This window comes from Arachis hypogaea, chromosome 9 (genome assembly GCF_003086295.3).
Source record: "Arachis hypogaea cultivar Tifrunner chromosome 9, arahy.Tifrunner.gnm2.J5K5, whole genome shotgun sequence".
Taxonomy (NCBI): domain Eukaryota; kingdom Viridiplantae; phylum Streptophyta; class Magnoliopsida; order Fabales; family Fabaceae; genus Arachis; species Arachis hypogaea.
Window position 1 is genome coordinate 107,660,438 of NC_092044.1, and position 14,168 is coordinate 107,674,605.

The following is a 14,168-nucleotide window of genomic DNA, read 5'->3' on the forward strand; positions in this document are numbered from 1 at the left end:
TTCGGTCAAATTAATTTGTCTGACTTAATTTTGACAAAAATAACATAATTTAAATGAGTATATGTGTTAAATTTTAATTATTAAAAATATCTTTAAATTGCATCTTTATGAGAACATCCCAAACAAAAAAACCTTATTTAAGTCCGCCATAAGATTATAAGTTTGTTTTCCGTCATAAATCAATCTCTTCCCACGCAACTGGATACAATACATAGAATCATTGCCAAGGAACATGAGAATAAAACAATCACTTCAACACCATTGGTGAAGCCGCTAGAAAACTAATAATGGAAATTATATATACATGTTTGCTCTTAAACTCACATCAATTAAAATGAGAAATCATATGCTCCAGGAATCCCAATCCCAATCCCAACCCCAACCCCAACCCCAATTTGCTTCTTGTATCGGATCTTGAAAGAGCATCACCAAATGGCATTGACATCAGTGTTGTTGCATCTTTAATAGATTGGAAAGATAGGAAAGCAAGGATAAACTTGTTTCGTAGAAGATAGTATGCCTCCATCACAGAAAGCATCATAGGGGTCCTTTCTAGAATTGAATCTTGACCCATTTAACAATTGTGGGTCGGCAAGAGATTGATCCACTCCAGTGAGGCTCCAAGTTTTGCTAAAATAACCATTAGTTCTAGATATTCTTCTATCAACGAAGAAGTTTGAATGAAGTCTGGAAGTCGAATCTTGAACATTAGAACCCGTCAGTGCTTCATCAGGAAAATGTGTTGGTTGCCGGGAGAGACTGGAACTTCTGGCCGGGAAGTCTAATTTTTTCTCACTTTTGCTAACATAAGCCGAGGGTTTACATGCTTTGGTGAAGTATTCGGTGTCGACTAGTCGCAGACTATTATTGAGCTCTTGTAGGAATGTCTTAGCTTGTTTGAGTGATTCAAGTACACCACTGAATTGATGAGGTTGTTCATGACAGACTAATGCATTGAGGTCATCTTTTTTGTTTCTTGAGGTCTCATTTTGGTGCAAACCACCATGAACATCAGTTGGGAAGTGATCTATTTGCTTGTAATCAGGGTAATGATAACCATATGGTTCTTGATTGTGCATATTTGAGGAATCATGATAGTCTTCTGTACTCTCATTTTGGTTCTCCTTCAGTTGGGAATGTGAATTTTCATGAGCAAAGAAATCAGAAACACTAAAAATTCGGCTCCTTTGGTTGCTGTAACCTTTTGTTCCATCAACTGACGTTTGCATCTTTTCCTTGGCCTCGGCTCTTAATATTCCTTTAAAGAAGGAAAAGTCTGTGGGTTCTGCTTTATCTATTTGCTTGGAATCAGGGTAATGAAGACCATATGGCTCTTGAAGGTGCAAATCTGAAGACTGATAGTGGCAGTTTACCAAAGTCTCATTTTGGCTCCTCTTTAGTTGAGAAGTTGAATTTTCTTGACCAAATAAATCAGAACTAAAAGGTTTGCTCTTTCGATTGTCATAAGAACCTTTTCCATCAAATGATTTTGGCATAATATCCTTCACACCAGCACCTAATAATTCTTCTAAGAAGAGAACGCGTGAGGATTCTGCTTTATCTATTAGCTTTGAATCAGGGTAATAATGACTATATGGTTCTTGACTGTGCCGATTTGAAGACTGATAGTGGCAGTTTACCGAACTCTCATTTTGGCTCCCCTTCAGTTGAGAAGTTGAATTTTCTTGACCAAATAATTCAGAACTAAAAGTTTTGCTCTTTAGATTGTCATAAGATCCTTTTCCATCAAATGATCTTGGCATAATATCCTTCACACCAGCAGCTATTAATTCTTCAAAGAAGAGAACACGTGAGGATTCTGCTTTATCTATTAGCTTGAAATCAGGGTAATAATGACTATATGGTTCTTGATTGTGCTGATTTGAAGAATGAGAATGGTAATTTTCTGGACTCTCACTTTGTTTTTCCTTTAGTTGGGAATGCAAATTTTCTCGACCAAGGAAATCATCAGAACTAAAAGTTTCGCTCCTTTGGTGGTTGTAACCTCTTGTCCCATCAAATGATTTTGGGACTCTTAAGGATCGTTCAAATAAGCAAATATCTATAGCTTCAGTGTCATCCTCTTGAGCATTTGAGTTAAGCTGAGCCTTGCTTTCATCTTTTTTCTCATACATATCAGAATGATTCCTCCAGTTATATGAGCCCTGGATTTATGACCCAAAATGTAAACTTTAGATGAATGAATATAAATAGAATAGAAGAGCAATGGGAAGCCTACTTTGAATACAAAAGATCATTTAATATACAAAGCTAATTAAAAAAAAAAATCATTTATAGATATAGCATACAATTTGAGCCATCAGGAGAATGTAATTATTACCTCAAAATTATTAAGTACATTTTACAATATTTAACGAGCAACAAACACTCATCTGATAAAATGAACTTCAATTAAGGGTTTTATTAACTTATTAACTCCAACAAACACTGTGCATAAACCTTAATAGAAATACAACCTTAGAAAAGAAAAGGGTCTCAAAAATTTAGGCAAGTGAACAACTTAAAAGTCAATTACACAAACTAACAATTTCCTAGCACCATATAAATATATTTTCACATTCCCCCTAAGCAACAAATGATAGGTCTCACGAATTATATCACACCCATCTTCCAAATCTCCATGCATGATTGCCCACTTCCATGATAGAAAAATTTGAGTAAGCAAGGAACAAAGTTATGCTATATGTTAAAGTTTATCAAATCTTTACCTATTGCCACGTGTCACCTGCCAACTCCATTTATAATAGTACCCTTAAACTTTAAAGCAGTATAAAATACAAATGATTTTTTTTATTTAAACAAATTAGAGCTTCACAATTATAGAATAGGGACAGATTGCTTTCTTCTGCACCCTACTAACTCCATATTTTAAGGAATCTCTGCCTCCAATACCATGGTCATGCCAAAAAGAAGAAGATGCAAAACCTAGTATTGTCAATGGTTACTAAAAAAAGATAAGATCCTATGAGAAGTCTGGCATGCTCAGTTTCAGCAATTTCTTTAACATTAAAATTGGATCAATGTATCCTCAAATAATATCTCAACTTCCCTACCAGTATCATATAGGCAACAACCAAACAAAAACATTTTGAAAAGAAATTAATACTATGATAAGTTAAGGTGAAGCATACTGATATGGCATAGTTATTCTCTCTAAATTTCTCTTCCAGATCAATTTGAGCTTTAGCCATTGCTTCATACTCGTCAATAGGTAGGCTCCGGTGTTCAAGTGCCTTCTCCATGTCCTTATCTCTTTCATATCCATCTGTTCCATGAATTTTGTTAGTTAAGCACGTCTCTGAATCATCATCCTCTTAATATTATGACATATTATTGGCACATCAGGCTCACCTGAGCAATTTTGAAATCCTTCAAAATAGGGCACAACTTCATTTTCTTGGCAGTCAACCTCACCAGAAATGTATCCAGGGATTGATGCTGATCTGAGAAAGATAAAACTAATTATTAACTTAACAGGCAACGGAAAAGATAAATGTCCCAAGAGAAATATAAAAGTAATTACCCAACATCATAGCCAGCTTAGTCAAAGTTTAAAATAGAATTGCAATTAAGAGCTTTCAGCCTTTGATGATTGTCTTTTCTATTATAATTATCCTTTTCTTTCTTCCAATTCAGCAGAAAAAGAATAAGTTATGAAAGTAAAAAAATATTTTCCTCACAATTTGCTCTGATCAATAATATTAATATCAATATCATGTGCATACTCATATTATCGGTCCCCATTCCACTTTACTATCACCATTGTTTAGTTTATTATTCTCACACTGTAAGTTAATATACACCCTATGTGCTGAATTTCAATTACACACAACACAACCTCCTGGATTAGACAAAAGAGATCAAACCAAATTCAACAACATAGAAATGTGAATTTAGCATTAGTTATCTTGCACAAAGGGAAAAACAAAAAAAAGGAACAATGTTATACTTATTAGTAGACCTGATAAATTAAATGGCAAGAGTACAAATTTAACGAGAGTAAAACACCAAGAGTTACCTCGTTTTTTTATGTCTTATCTTGTGAAAAGACATTCCATGGTGATGATTCTTTGAAGAAGAACTGATAGATGACCAACTGGTTTCCCTTCTATGTTTGGGATTGTTGTACTTTTTTCGAGAATGAGAAGAATCATGATGTCCTTTCCAAGGGAAACTACCATATAGTGGTGAAGAATCCGTATCAGAACTAGACAGCGCTTCTGGTCCATTCTGTCTCCCTTTTGAGCTCAAAAACCTCTCACCATTGTTTCCAGAATCATTATTCACACCATATTCACATGGTGTATCACGGCCTGATTCAGATTCAAATTCATTAGATAAATCACTTAGTCCATGATTCTCCAAAATGGCAAGAACATCTGCCGTTGCTTTCTCAGCTATCTTCCTTTGCAGAGTCACCATCTTAACTTGTTCCTCTAATTCAATGACCTGATTGGTTTTATTTTGGATAGAAAAAGAAAATGCAATTGCAAGAGAAGGCTACATTAGAATCGAGGATGCTGACGTCGAAAAAATGAAAAATCACAAAGCTAAAACCTAAGAGGATGAACCATGGAACAGCTCTTAAAGATTTGTAAAGAGAAGGTTGAGGAACCAGAAATATGCCTTTTTTTCCAGATCCTCAGCTCTCTGTCTAGCTCTTCTTGAGATGGACCGTTCGAAAAGCAACCTTCCCCGAAGGAATTCAATAGTTAATATAGTGGAATCCTCCATGAGGGAAGTTCTCCTAAGTTATGAATACATTTCTAATTAATATGGCTCAAAAGAAGATCCAATACAGAAGAACAAAACCAGCAACATTGAAAACAGCATAGTAAAACATTGGAAGCACCTTAAAATGGTGAAAATCGAATTACCTCCGATTAAGTGGATCCATCAAAGAGATTTGCACAACCATGAACAAGCTTCCAAGTTTGAAATTCAGCTGCTCATAAAAAAATAATAAAGGAATAATGAATAAGAATTCAACAGTACCAATGAAAGAGAAGCCAATTGTGCAAAAGAGAAAAGGAATGTACCTTTGAAAGGAGGAAAAGATGGTGTAGGCGAATATAAGAAGGAGAAGGGAAAAAAAAAAAAGAAAGAAAAGAAAAGTGGATGAAGAACCCTAGGTTATGCCATTCTAACCTAGGTTAATAATGAATAAGAGTTGGTTGTTTGGGGCAGCATTTGATTTTGAAGTGGTAATCTCATTCTAACCAACTCCACCTTCGACCTCTCACGACGGAGGGAAGGGAGAGAGGTACACTACCGGATCTTGCTCTTGCCCCGATCGTCATCTATTTTCTTGCGGGAAACTCTATGGTGAGATAGTAAAATTTGTCAACACATGAGGATCTGACTTGGCACAGCTGTAACAGTGCCACGTGTCCCTCGCAACTACTTCTAGATTCAGATTGTACAAGAGATTCATTCATACACTTTACTACTAAGTTCTAATTGGATTGCATCTTCAACAACTTCAATTCTTAAAACCCTTTCTTGATTGAATGAACCATGCATTACTGGGTTCGAGCCACCTCTTCTGATTTCGCTGGAACTCCTCCCCAACCTCGCAGGTAACAAACACAACACACATCTCTCTCTATTAATTTTTCGATGGATTAGGTTCAAGGAATTTTCTTTTTCTTTTTTCTTTTAGTGGACACTCTGCTGTTAACATCGGCAAATCCAAGGTTGTAGTCTTCGGTGGTCTTGTCGATAAGAAGTTCCTCTCCGACATTGCTGTCTATGACACTGGTTCCCATCCTTTTTCTCTTTGTTTTGATTTTTTTTTAATTTTTAAAAAAAGATGGTATTTTTGTTACTTTCAACAAAATTAAAGCTTGTTTTTGCTTTATTCAGAGGCCAAGCTATGGTTTACGCCAGAGTGCACAGGAAGTGGGTCAGATGATGGGCTTGTGGGTCCAAGCCCGCGGGCTTTCCATGTTGCTGTTGCCATTGATTGTCACATGTTCATCTTTGGTGGCCGTTCTGGTGGTAGAAGGTTTGTGATTTCAATGACACACTCACTTTGTTTAGCTGCTCTAAATGCGTGTGTATAATGTTTCTAATAAGCTCTGAATTCATCAGGTTAGGGGACTTTTGGGTATTGGATACTGGTATGACATCTTGTATAGTCTTTGAGTTGTGTTTCTATTGTGAGAGTTGATGTGTTTTGGGTTAATGCTTTCATTTCATGGCATAATGACACTTGTGGAACAAATGATCTGATCGTTGTTACAGATATATGGCAATGGTCTGAACTAACCAGTTTCGGTGACTTGCCTTCACCACGAGATTTTGCTGCAGCCGCTGCTGTTGGAAACCGGAAAATTGTTATGTAAGGCCTATGGCATTTGATTTTCTCGCATTCTTTTTTCTCCTTAAAAGCCATGTAATTAGATGGATTTAATGTGATGCAGGTTTGGTGGATGGGATGGAAAAAAGTGGTTGTCTGATGTTTATGTCTTGGATACAAGTATATTCCTTTTTCCCAGGCTTTCCAAATATAAATTTTATGCACCAAAAGAAAATGTTGTTATACTGTGGAAGAAAGTGGCAACATAATAACATTCTCTTATTCTCTTTTCCTGTTGTAGTATCGCTTGAGTGGATGGAGCTCTCAGTTTCTGGAACATTGCCACACCCTAGATGTGGCCACAGTGCTACCATGGTTGAAAAAAGGCTGCTTGTTTATGGCGGCAGAGGTTAAGTGGCATCGTTCTCCTCTATTAAATATTGATTTTCTTTGATGTTGAATTTTAAGGAATTTAGCCTTGTTATTCAAATTAAAGAAGAAAATAAATATAGGGGCGTGTGTAAGTGTTTTGTGTATGAAGTTATTAGCTGAAATACGTTCCCAACCCTTACTTTAACAGGAGGAGGTGGACCAATCATGGGTGATTTATGGGCCTTAAAGGGCCTTATTGAAGAAGGTGTGTATTTTCACCATCTTTATCTCGTGTCGTTCTCTGCAAGTCATCATATCTGATTATCTGTTTCTATTCAAATGTATAGTGATTAAATGGTGTTGTAATTTATTTTAATTCTCATCGGTTCTTCCATAGATTGTACTCCCTTTGATTCATAACAACTATTGCTTGACCAAGATACCTTGATTTATGTATGTACCAAATTGGTCGAGCCATAGTTATGAAACAGATGGGGTACTTTGTTTGAACTTTGAAGCAAATCCTATGGTTCCTCAAGTCGCACCTTCCTTCTCTAATCATGATACAGTTTCTCATTCTAAAAGAAATATTTAGTTCTAGGTATCTACTTATTCAGTTCGGTTATTTACTTATAGTTTGTATATGTTGTGGAGGGAAGAAAATGAAGCTCCTGGGTGGACTCAATTAAAGCTTCCGGGTCAAGCTCCTTCTCCTCGTTGTGGCCATACTGTTGTCTCTGGAGGACACTATGTAATCATATCAGCACAATCCTTTCTTGTTCTATTACAGCACAATACTTGTTAACTTCCAATGAAGCTTTTCTGATTAGAAAGAGTTTAAATTCATCGTCTGCAATTACAAAGATTAAATAATGATAGTATTATGGTTCTATCATCATATTGTTTCTGATGCGGTTCCAATTCCCCCATTCTCCCATTGGGGACTTAACTCTTTATTTGTTCCATATGAGTGATAGTTTCACCTCATTTATTTATTTATTTTGTTGGAATTATTTTGCAGTTATTGATGTTTGGAGGGCATGGGACTGGTGGATGGTTGAGCCGCTACGACATCTATTATAATGATTGCATTATTTTAGACAGAGGTGAGAAGTTTTCTATCTATATGTGTGCCTCTAGTAATGTGTTCTATTTAAATCCAGCTGGTTAATAATCTCTGGAATCATCCTTCCTTTTGATGTTAGCTTTCTGAATCTCCATGTTGATCTGTTGCCTGTTGCAGACTTGTATACATTACTACTGATGCTGCATGATTAACATTTATTTTCTGGTTGAAGAAATTTGTTTTCTATTTTTGATTTTAGATTGACTTAGTTGTTGGGTTAGGTTAATTTTTTTGCTATGCTGTTGCTTATAGTTTCGGCACAATGGAAGCGGCTACCCATTGGCAACGAACCCCCTCCTGCACGAGCATACCACTCTATGACAGTAATTGGTTCGCGGTATCTTCTAATAGGTGGCTTTGATGGAAAATCAACATACGGTGATCCATGGTGGTTGGTCCCTCAAGGTTTTCAATAGCTAATTTATTATTTGGTTTAATTGTTGATTTCTCATTTTTGAATCCATATATTTTGACTGATAAAGTATGCAAATGAAGTTAACTGATCAACTGTTTTTTATTTGGCACTGATTTCAACTGATGCAAGATTTCATCTCTCTCTCTCTCTCTCTCTCTCAGACAGAAATACTCTAATATTGGATTTTTTTTTTCTTGTTTGTTTTGTGCTTTGAAACACCCAATTGAAAGTGATCTTTTAGTAAATGCTCTTTTTTGATAGGGAATATTTTCTTAGATGCAGAAATATTTCAAGATTATACAAGTTTTAAAAGAACTGAACAGTAAAACAGTCATAGAGGCTCTAAAGTCAAACCATATCCTAATTTCCTTTTGCTTCTGTTTCATCTTCTTCAGATGACCCAATTGCAAAGAGATTAACTGCATCTCCACCTAGAAATATTCCTGAAAGTAGGGATGCTGCATCATTGAATGATGATTTTCAAAATCAGTTCAAGGTATTGGCTAAATTTGTTGCGAGTTGTGAAAGCACCCTCCATTTCTCTGTTCTAGATTTTGGAAAAAGTGTTTACACCTTCAATATTTCTTTTTCTATGTAGCCCATGATTATTATGACTTTGATGTTAATCTTTAAAATCTTGAATTTCACCTTTTAGTTCTGTTGTAAATTTTGAACACTTACACTATATGCTTTTTTCCGTCATCTTTATGGACTCATCGTTATGTCTATAGATTAATTGACTGCTGATATGCCAGGAAAGCCAGGTGGAAAAATTTCCTTTCGCAGAATTGCAAAGAAGATTGCAAATATCAGTTCCAGTGTCCAATTCTAGGCTTCCAATTGTAAGTGAATTGGAAGATAAAGAGCTTCTTGAAGTAGCATCAAGATTAATTGGAGGAAGAATTTCTACAAGTGACAAGGCAATCGAAGCACTTCGTGAGCACTGGAAGAAGTCTGATCCGAATTTAGTTAAACTCAAGGAGCTTGGACCACTTCTTCGCGACTACCAACGTCTAATTTACCGGCACTATCTGTAAGAACTATATCTTCCAAAAATTCTTTCTTTTTACTATCTTGCCCTTTAATTTTTACAAGGCTTGTTCTGCCTTTTGAACTTGACTGATGAATATTTGTTTTTGTTGTGTTTGTAACTTCAGAGAAAGAAGTGCATCTGATGCAGAACCGGGAATTGGTGAAAAAGTGATGCATCAATTTTACCATGTCAGAAATGTTTCTCAGGTGAGGTCTGCTTTTTGAGGTTTCATGTTATGTCTATCAACTCAAATGTTCTTTTCTTTCTTATTGGATATTATGGCTTCTCATTTTGAACCAACAAGAATTATGCACCTAAGACACTTCATTATATTTTCTTTCTCATTTGTCTAGTGTGCACCGATAATACTAAGTGCAAGTTACCCTTAGTAATATCACAATTTATCTATACCCCTTTTTCCCTCTCATTGATTCCCCCCTTTGATCCTATTGCAGTTGCACATGGATGATGTTCCAAAACTATTGGCAGAGTACAAACTGCTACCTGTGATGAGCATTGACAAATAGATAGTCCCACTCAATTAATGGTATCTCATTATGTATATCAGCATATGCTTGATGATTTTGTAACTGTCTCCTTGAAAACAAGGATCAACAGAGCACTGTGATGAATATGTTCTAATTTATAAGAAATGCAGAACTCTGTTGCAAGATATTCCTGAATTACTATATACTTTTTCATATATTTTGCAAATTTTGGTTATTTAGCATATATTCATAGGCGCCATTTGTGAAATATGATTATAATAAAAGAATAAACTACCATTTCTACCCACAAAAATTTAAACGCTTGACAAAATTTACTAACAAAAAAAGAAGTAAAATTATCCAAACACTACAAAATCACTTAAAATTCTGAATTACCCTCTTCCTAACTCTACTCCCCAAACATGAGTACCCCTCCCTGTATTCTTTTCATAGATTTCACCACCTCCTTCACCAACACTACCGCAACCAAGTTAGCAACATCTTTGCGTTCTTCGTGTACAACAGCAGCAATTTGCAGCTCCTTGAGAAGACGACTTTGGTGGAGATATTATTCAGATCTAGTGGCATGACGAACCGCAAGGGGAAGCAGCCGACGATAGGTGACAGTTGCGGTGATGCAGGGAATGACGCTAATTTCGTCCAGGATGGAGGTCGCGAAGCTCTTCCTCGCGGTGGACCTCGAGAGGGTAAAGAGGAGGAGAAGACAAGAAGGTTGGCGGGAGGCAGGGAGGTTGGACCTTCGATGTCTCTGAATTGGTGGCCGGCAGCTGGTCCTTCACAACGAATTCAGTTGCAGGGGAGATCTTCTCTCTAACTCCTCCCACCACACTGCCCTCTTCCTTACCTTCTTTCCTCCACCTCTGTGTTTGTCTTCTATATCTCCATTAGAGACAATTTTAGACTAAAATCCCAAAGTGGTCCCTGAAATTGGGCGAATTACCCATAATCATCCTTGACTTTCAAAATTTCCTAACAGTATCCTTCATATTCAGCTCCGGGACCCATAGTTGTCCTGCGACCCTTTTCGGCGCACAGTCAGCAAACGGAGTAATGATCTGGCACCTCCCATGCCATGCTGGAGCCAGCAACGGCTAGCTGGCAAATCTTAATTTTCTACCCAATGTGGTCTTGGTCCCATTAAAACCCTAAAAGCTAAGAATGATTATTATATGTAGTATCTCTTCTTCCCTTCTCTTTTGTCCCATAATTGTGGTCCACCATTGTAATTTAACAGAGATTTCATTGACATGTACAAAGGTGCTTTCCACATAATAAAATCAACCTGTCAGAGCCAGATCTCAGTAAAAATTTGGGGTTCAGGATGAAACTGTGATGAACTTGGTGCAGAGTTTCACAAGAAGTTGGATTTGAAGGATGAGGATGAAAGGGTAGCTGAAAATGAGAAGAAAGATTCGGACTTTGTAGCTGGTAGTGGAGAATATGGTGGTAAGGAATTGGGTGGTGAAGGTGGTTGTGCCCTCGAAAACAGGTGAAGCACAAGGGAGTGATGATAATGATGGTTGGGGTGATGATGAGGGTTATGGCTGGAATGAGAATGTGAAAGAGAGTGAGGTTGATAAGGTAAGTGGAGATTTTGATGTTGATGGTCATGGTAATGGTGATGATGAAGTAGAAGTTGAAGGTGATGAAGAAGTGGAGAAGAAGAAAGATAGAAGTAGTGGTAGAGTTCAATAGCAATATCCACTGAGGCCTGATACTGAAGATTGTGCTTTCTATCTTAAAATTGGAACTTGCAAATTTGGATTCAATTGCAAATTTAATCACCCACTTGGTAGGAGGAAGAACTAGGTATTAATTATTCTTCTATTCCTATTATCAATCTAGCACAGTGGTCTGGATTGCATGTTTGAAAATTAAGGTTGAAATTCACTTATGAATATTTATCATTTGCCCAAAATTTTTTTCCTTGTATTTTTAGCATTATATATTATATCAATGGAATGAGTAGATTGAGATAAAGGGCATTTATGCTTAGCTGAATAATAACTGGTTTGCCCTTCATCTCCAAACATTGCTTCAAAGCATCAATAAAATCTTCGTTAAATCACAATGGTGGACCACAATTATGGGACGGAGATATTACATATAATAATCATTCTTAGTTTTTAAGGTTTTAATGGGACCAGGACCACATTGGGTAGAAAATTAAGATTTGCCACGTCAGCTAGCCGTTGCTGGCTCCAGCATGGCATGAGAGGTGCCAGACCATTACTCCGTTTGCTGACTGTGCGCCGAAAAGGGTCACAGGACAACTATGGGTCTCTGAGCTGAATGTGAGAGATACTGTTAGAAAATTTTAAAAGTCAAAAACGATTATGGGTAACTCGCCCAATCTTAGAGACCACTTTAAAGTTTTAGTCTGAAATTTTACTTCTTTTTTTGCATGGTCTTTTTTTATTTCTGCATTTTTTCTTTAAAAAAAATAAAAACTTAAAATTGAATGTTGTTACATTTGTTGTTGTTGAATGATTAGATGCTAGTGACGGTGGAATTGTACCACTGCAGTTAGAAGATGAAGAGGGTAAGAGTGTTAGTGATGGTAAAAAGATAGAATTATGAGACTGAGAATTTGGCGGTGTAATGAGTGGTGATTGGGATTGACGGCGGCAAACGAAGACGAGGGTGATGGGTGGTGGTTGCTCGAAAAAGGGATAATAAATTGATGTTGAAGATTGAGAGAGAAGACGATGATAATAGTAGTAGAGACGAAAGTAATTTAAAAAATTTTGGGTAATTTTTTAGGATTTAGATAATTTTATAGTAGAAAATTAATTTTTTATAGGTATAATTTTAATTTCTATGTTTCATAAGTAAATTTGTTGTGTTTATAATTTTTGTGGGTAAAAATAATAATTTACTCGTTATAAAATAAATGTCTCTTTCAAAATATCTTAATTTTTCAATGAATCTAAAAAGTGAAAGAGACATTTATTTTAAAATGGCTCAAGAGTAAATGATTAAATTGATTCCTGAAAATCACGCCATCTCTAATTTAGTTTTCAAAAAAAGTTTTTAATCAAATTTATCCCAAAAATTTTTTTAGTTTAGTCACTTTAAGCCTTCCATTATTTTCTTCGTTGAATCGTTCACGACATTGAAACTAGGTCATTTTGATCTCTCTCACTTCCATTCACTCACAGTAATACATAAGACCCTATTTTTTCTTGTTTCTCTCACAAGAGTGAAGAGTCTCCTTCTCACTTTCTTTTCGATATTGCTGAGGAGAAAACAAAAGAAGCCTTCATTATCATCACCGTCAATTGAAGCATCCGGTGGAACATTCCTGTTTTCTCTCACAAGACTCTCCCTCTCACTTCATTTTTGACGACGCTGAGGAGAAGACGAACAAGTCATCATCATTGGCACCGATTGAAGTATCCGACACAGCGTGTTTGCAAGTTCGCCATTGAGGAGTGGCTTCAGAACAGTGATTGAAGACATGACTGACGACCATTTTTGTCATTGTTTAAGGTTTTATTTTGTTCTGCTTACTAACCTTGTGGTTAGGATTGTGCCATTGATAAAAATTTTTTTTGTTAGTATTTTTTGTTGGAACTGAAACCGATTATGGGATTAGAATTTTGCTCTTTGTTGATTTATGAAAGTTGATCAATGGTTCTATTTTTTGAATATTAAAGGAGCACTCGTTACCAATTTCTCTTATCATTGTTTATGTTTAGTGTTTGTTTTGTTATTTGGTTTTGGGGTTTGCATTTTCTTAGTGGAATTCGATTTTGGGGAAAGGAAGTTTCTTTTAATTTATCTTTAGTGAACTTTTTTTAGGATTGTACCATTATTAAGTTCTATTTCTTGTGGTGATTTTTGGATGAAATTGAAAATTAATTTTGGGGTTAGGGTTTCGTTCTAGTTGATTAAACGTTTTCAATAGCTCAAAGTTGATTAGTTCTACCACCGCGACCTCCATCTTTACCAACCATCGTGTCGGCGACCTCAAATATTGCCGTCTCAATCGCTACAACTACACTCCATAGGAAGGGGATATATATATGCAATATTTGGGATTAGGATTTGTCATTTAGGACTGATTTGACCAAATTTCATAAAGATATTGTGCTGGCTGCCAATTAGGATGTAGAGGGGTGTGCTGACATGTAACTTAATGTGCCACGTCAGCTACTCTTAACGCCATCAACGTAAAAAGTGACGGAAGGATTAACGTGACTAAACTAAAAATTTTCAGGGATGAATTTGATTAAAAAAATCTTTTGCGGATCAAATTAGAGATCGCGTAATTTTTGAGAGACTATTTACTCGCCAAATAACACAGCAAAGATACCACCGAACTATCAATCATACCTAGCGCTCATGGACATAACCTTTGATGTTGAAATTTGTTGGTAGATTTAGAA

At 36.2% G+C, this 14,168-nt stretch overlaps 2 protein-coding genes across 4 annotated transcripts; one reads left to right on the forward strand and one right to left on the reverse strand.

Annotated features, from left to right (window-relative positions):
- Positions 1-121: 121 nt before the first annotated feature.
- Positions 122-5,201, reverse strand: LOC112711557 (uncharacterized). Of its 2 annotated transcripts, XM_025764237.3 has the most exons (7): positions 5,061-5,201; positions 4,899-4,966; positions 4,648-4,768; positions 4,040-4,470; positions 3,373-3,464; positions 3,153-3,286; positions 122-2,165 (listed from the first exon to the last, which is right to left on the reverse strand). In XM_025764237.3, exons 2-7 carry the CDS (start codon positions 4,937-4,939, stop codon positions 462-464), a joined length of 2,523 nt encoding a protein of 840 aa, XP_025620022.1. In that variant the 5' UTR covers positions 4,940-4,966; positions 5,061-5,201; the 3' UTR covers positions 122-461. The 2 variants fall into 2 exon arrangements, with proteins under 2 accessions (XP_025620022.1, XP_025620023.1); XM_025764238.3 differs by lacking the exon at positions 4,648-4,768.
- Positions 5,202-5,388: 187 nt separating this feature from the next.
- Positions 5,389-9,943, forward strand: LOC112711558 (protein GLUTELIN PRECURSOR ACCUMULATION 3). 2 transcript variants are annotated; one of them, XM_025764239.3, is made up of 15 exons: positions 5,389-5,600; positions 5,684-5,781; positions 5,887-6,028; positions 6,115-6,143; positions 6,268-6,364; positions 6,447-6,502; positions 6,624-6,731; positions 6,903-6,959; positions 7,354-7,445; positions 7,716-7,800; positions 8,073-8,225; positions 8,631-8,731; positions 8,991-9,268; positions 9,393-9,474; positions 9,724-9,943. In XM_025764239.3, exons 1-15 carry the CDS (start codon positions 5,539-5,541, stop codon positions 9,793-9,795), a joined length of 1,512 nt encoding a protein of 503 aa, XP_025620024.1. In that variant the 5' UTR covers positions 5,389-5,538; the 3' UTR covers positions 9,796-9,943. The 2 variants fall into 2 exon arrangements, with proteins under 2 accessions (XP_025620024.1, XP_025620025.1); XM_025764240.3 differs by lacking the exon at positions 6,115-6,143 and having other exon boundaries at positions 5,525-5,600.
- Positions 9,944-14,168: the final 4,225 nt, after the last annotated feature.

Bases quoted from the DNA above. Each gene is read 5' to 3' on its own strand.
- LOC112711558 (XM_025764239.3), top strand. From the start codon at position 5,539: ATGCATTACTGGGTTCGAGCCACCTCTTCTGATTTCGCTGGAACTCCT. The intron at 8,226-8,630 runs GTTTTCAATAGC...CATCTTCTTCAG, and splicing joins ATGGTGGTTGGTCCCTCAAG to ATGACCCAATTGCAAAGAGA. The intron at 9,269-9,392 runs GTAAGAACTATA...TTGTAACTTCAG, and splicing joins CTAATTTACCGGCACTATCT to AGAAAGAAGTGCATCTGATG.
- LOC112711557 (XM_025764237.3), bottom strand. From the start codon at position 4,939: ATGGTTGTGCAAATCTCTTTGATGGATCCACTTAATCGGAG. The intron at 4,471-4,647 runs GCATATTTCTGG...AAAACCAATCAG, and splicing joins CTGAGGATCTGGAAAAAAAG to GTCATTGAATTAGAGGAACA. The intron at 3,465-4,039 runs GTAACTCTTGGT...TATCTTTCTCAG, and splicing joins ATAAGACATAAAAAAACGAG to ATCAGCATCAATCCCTGGAT.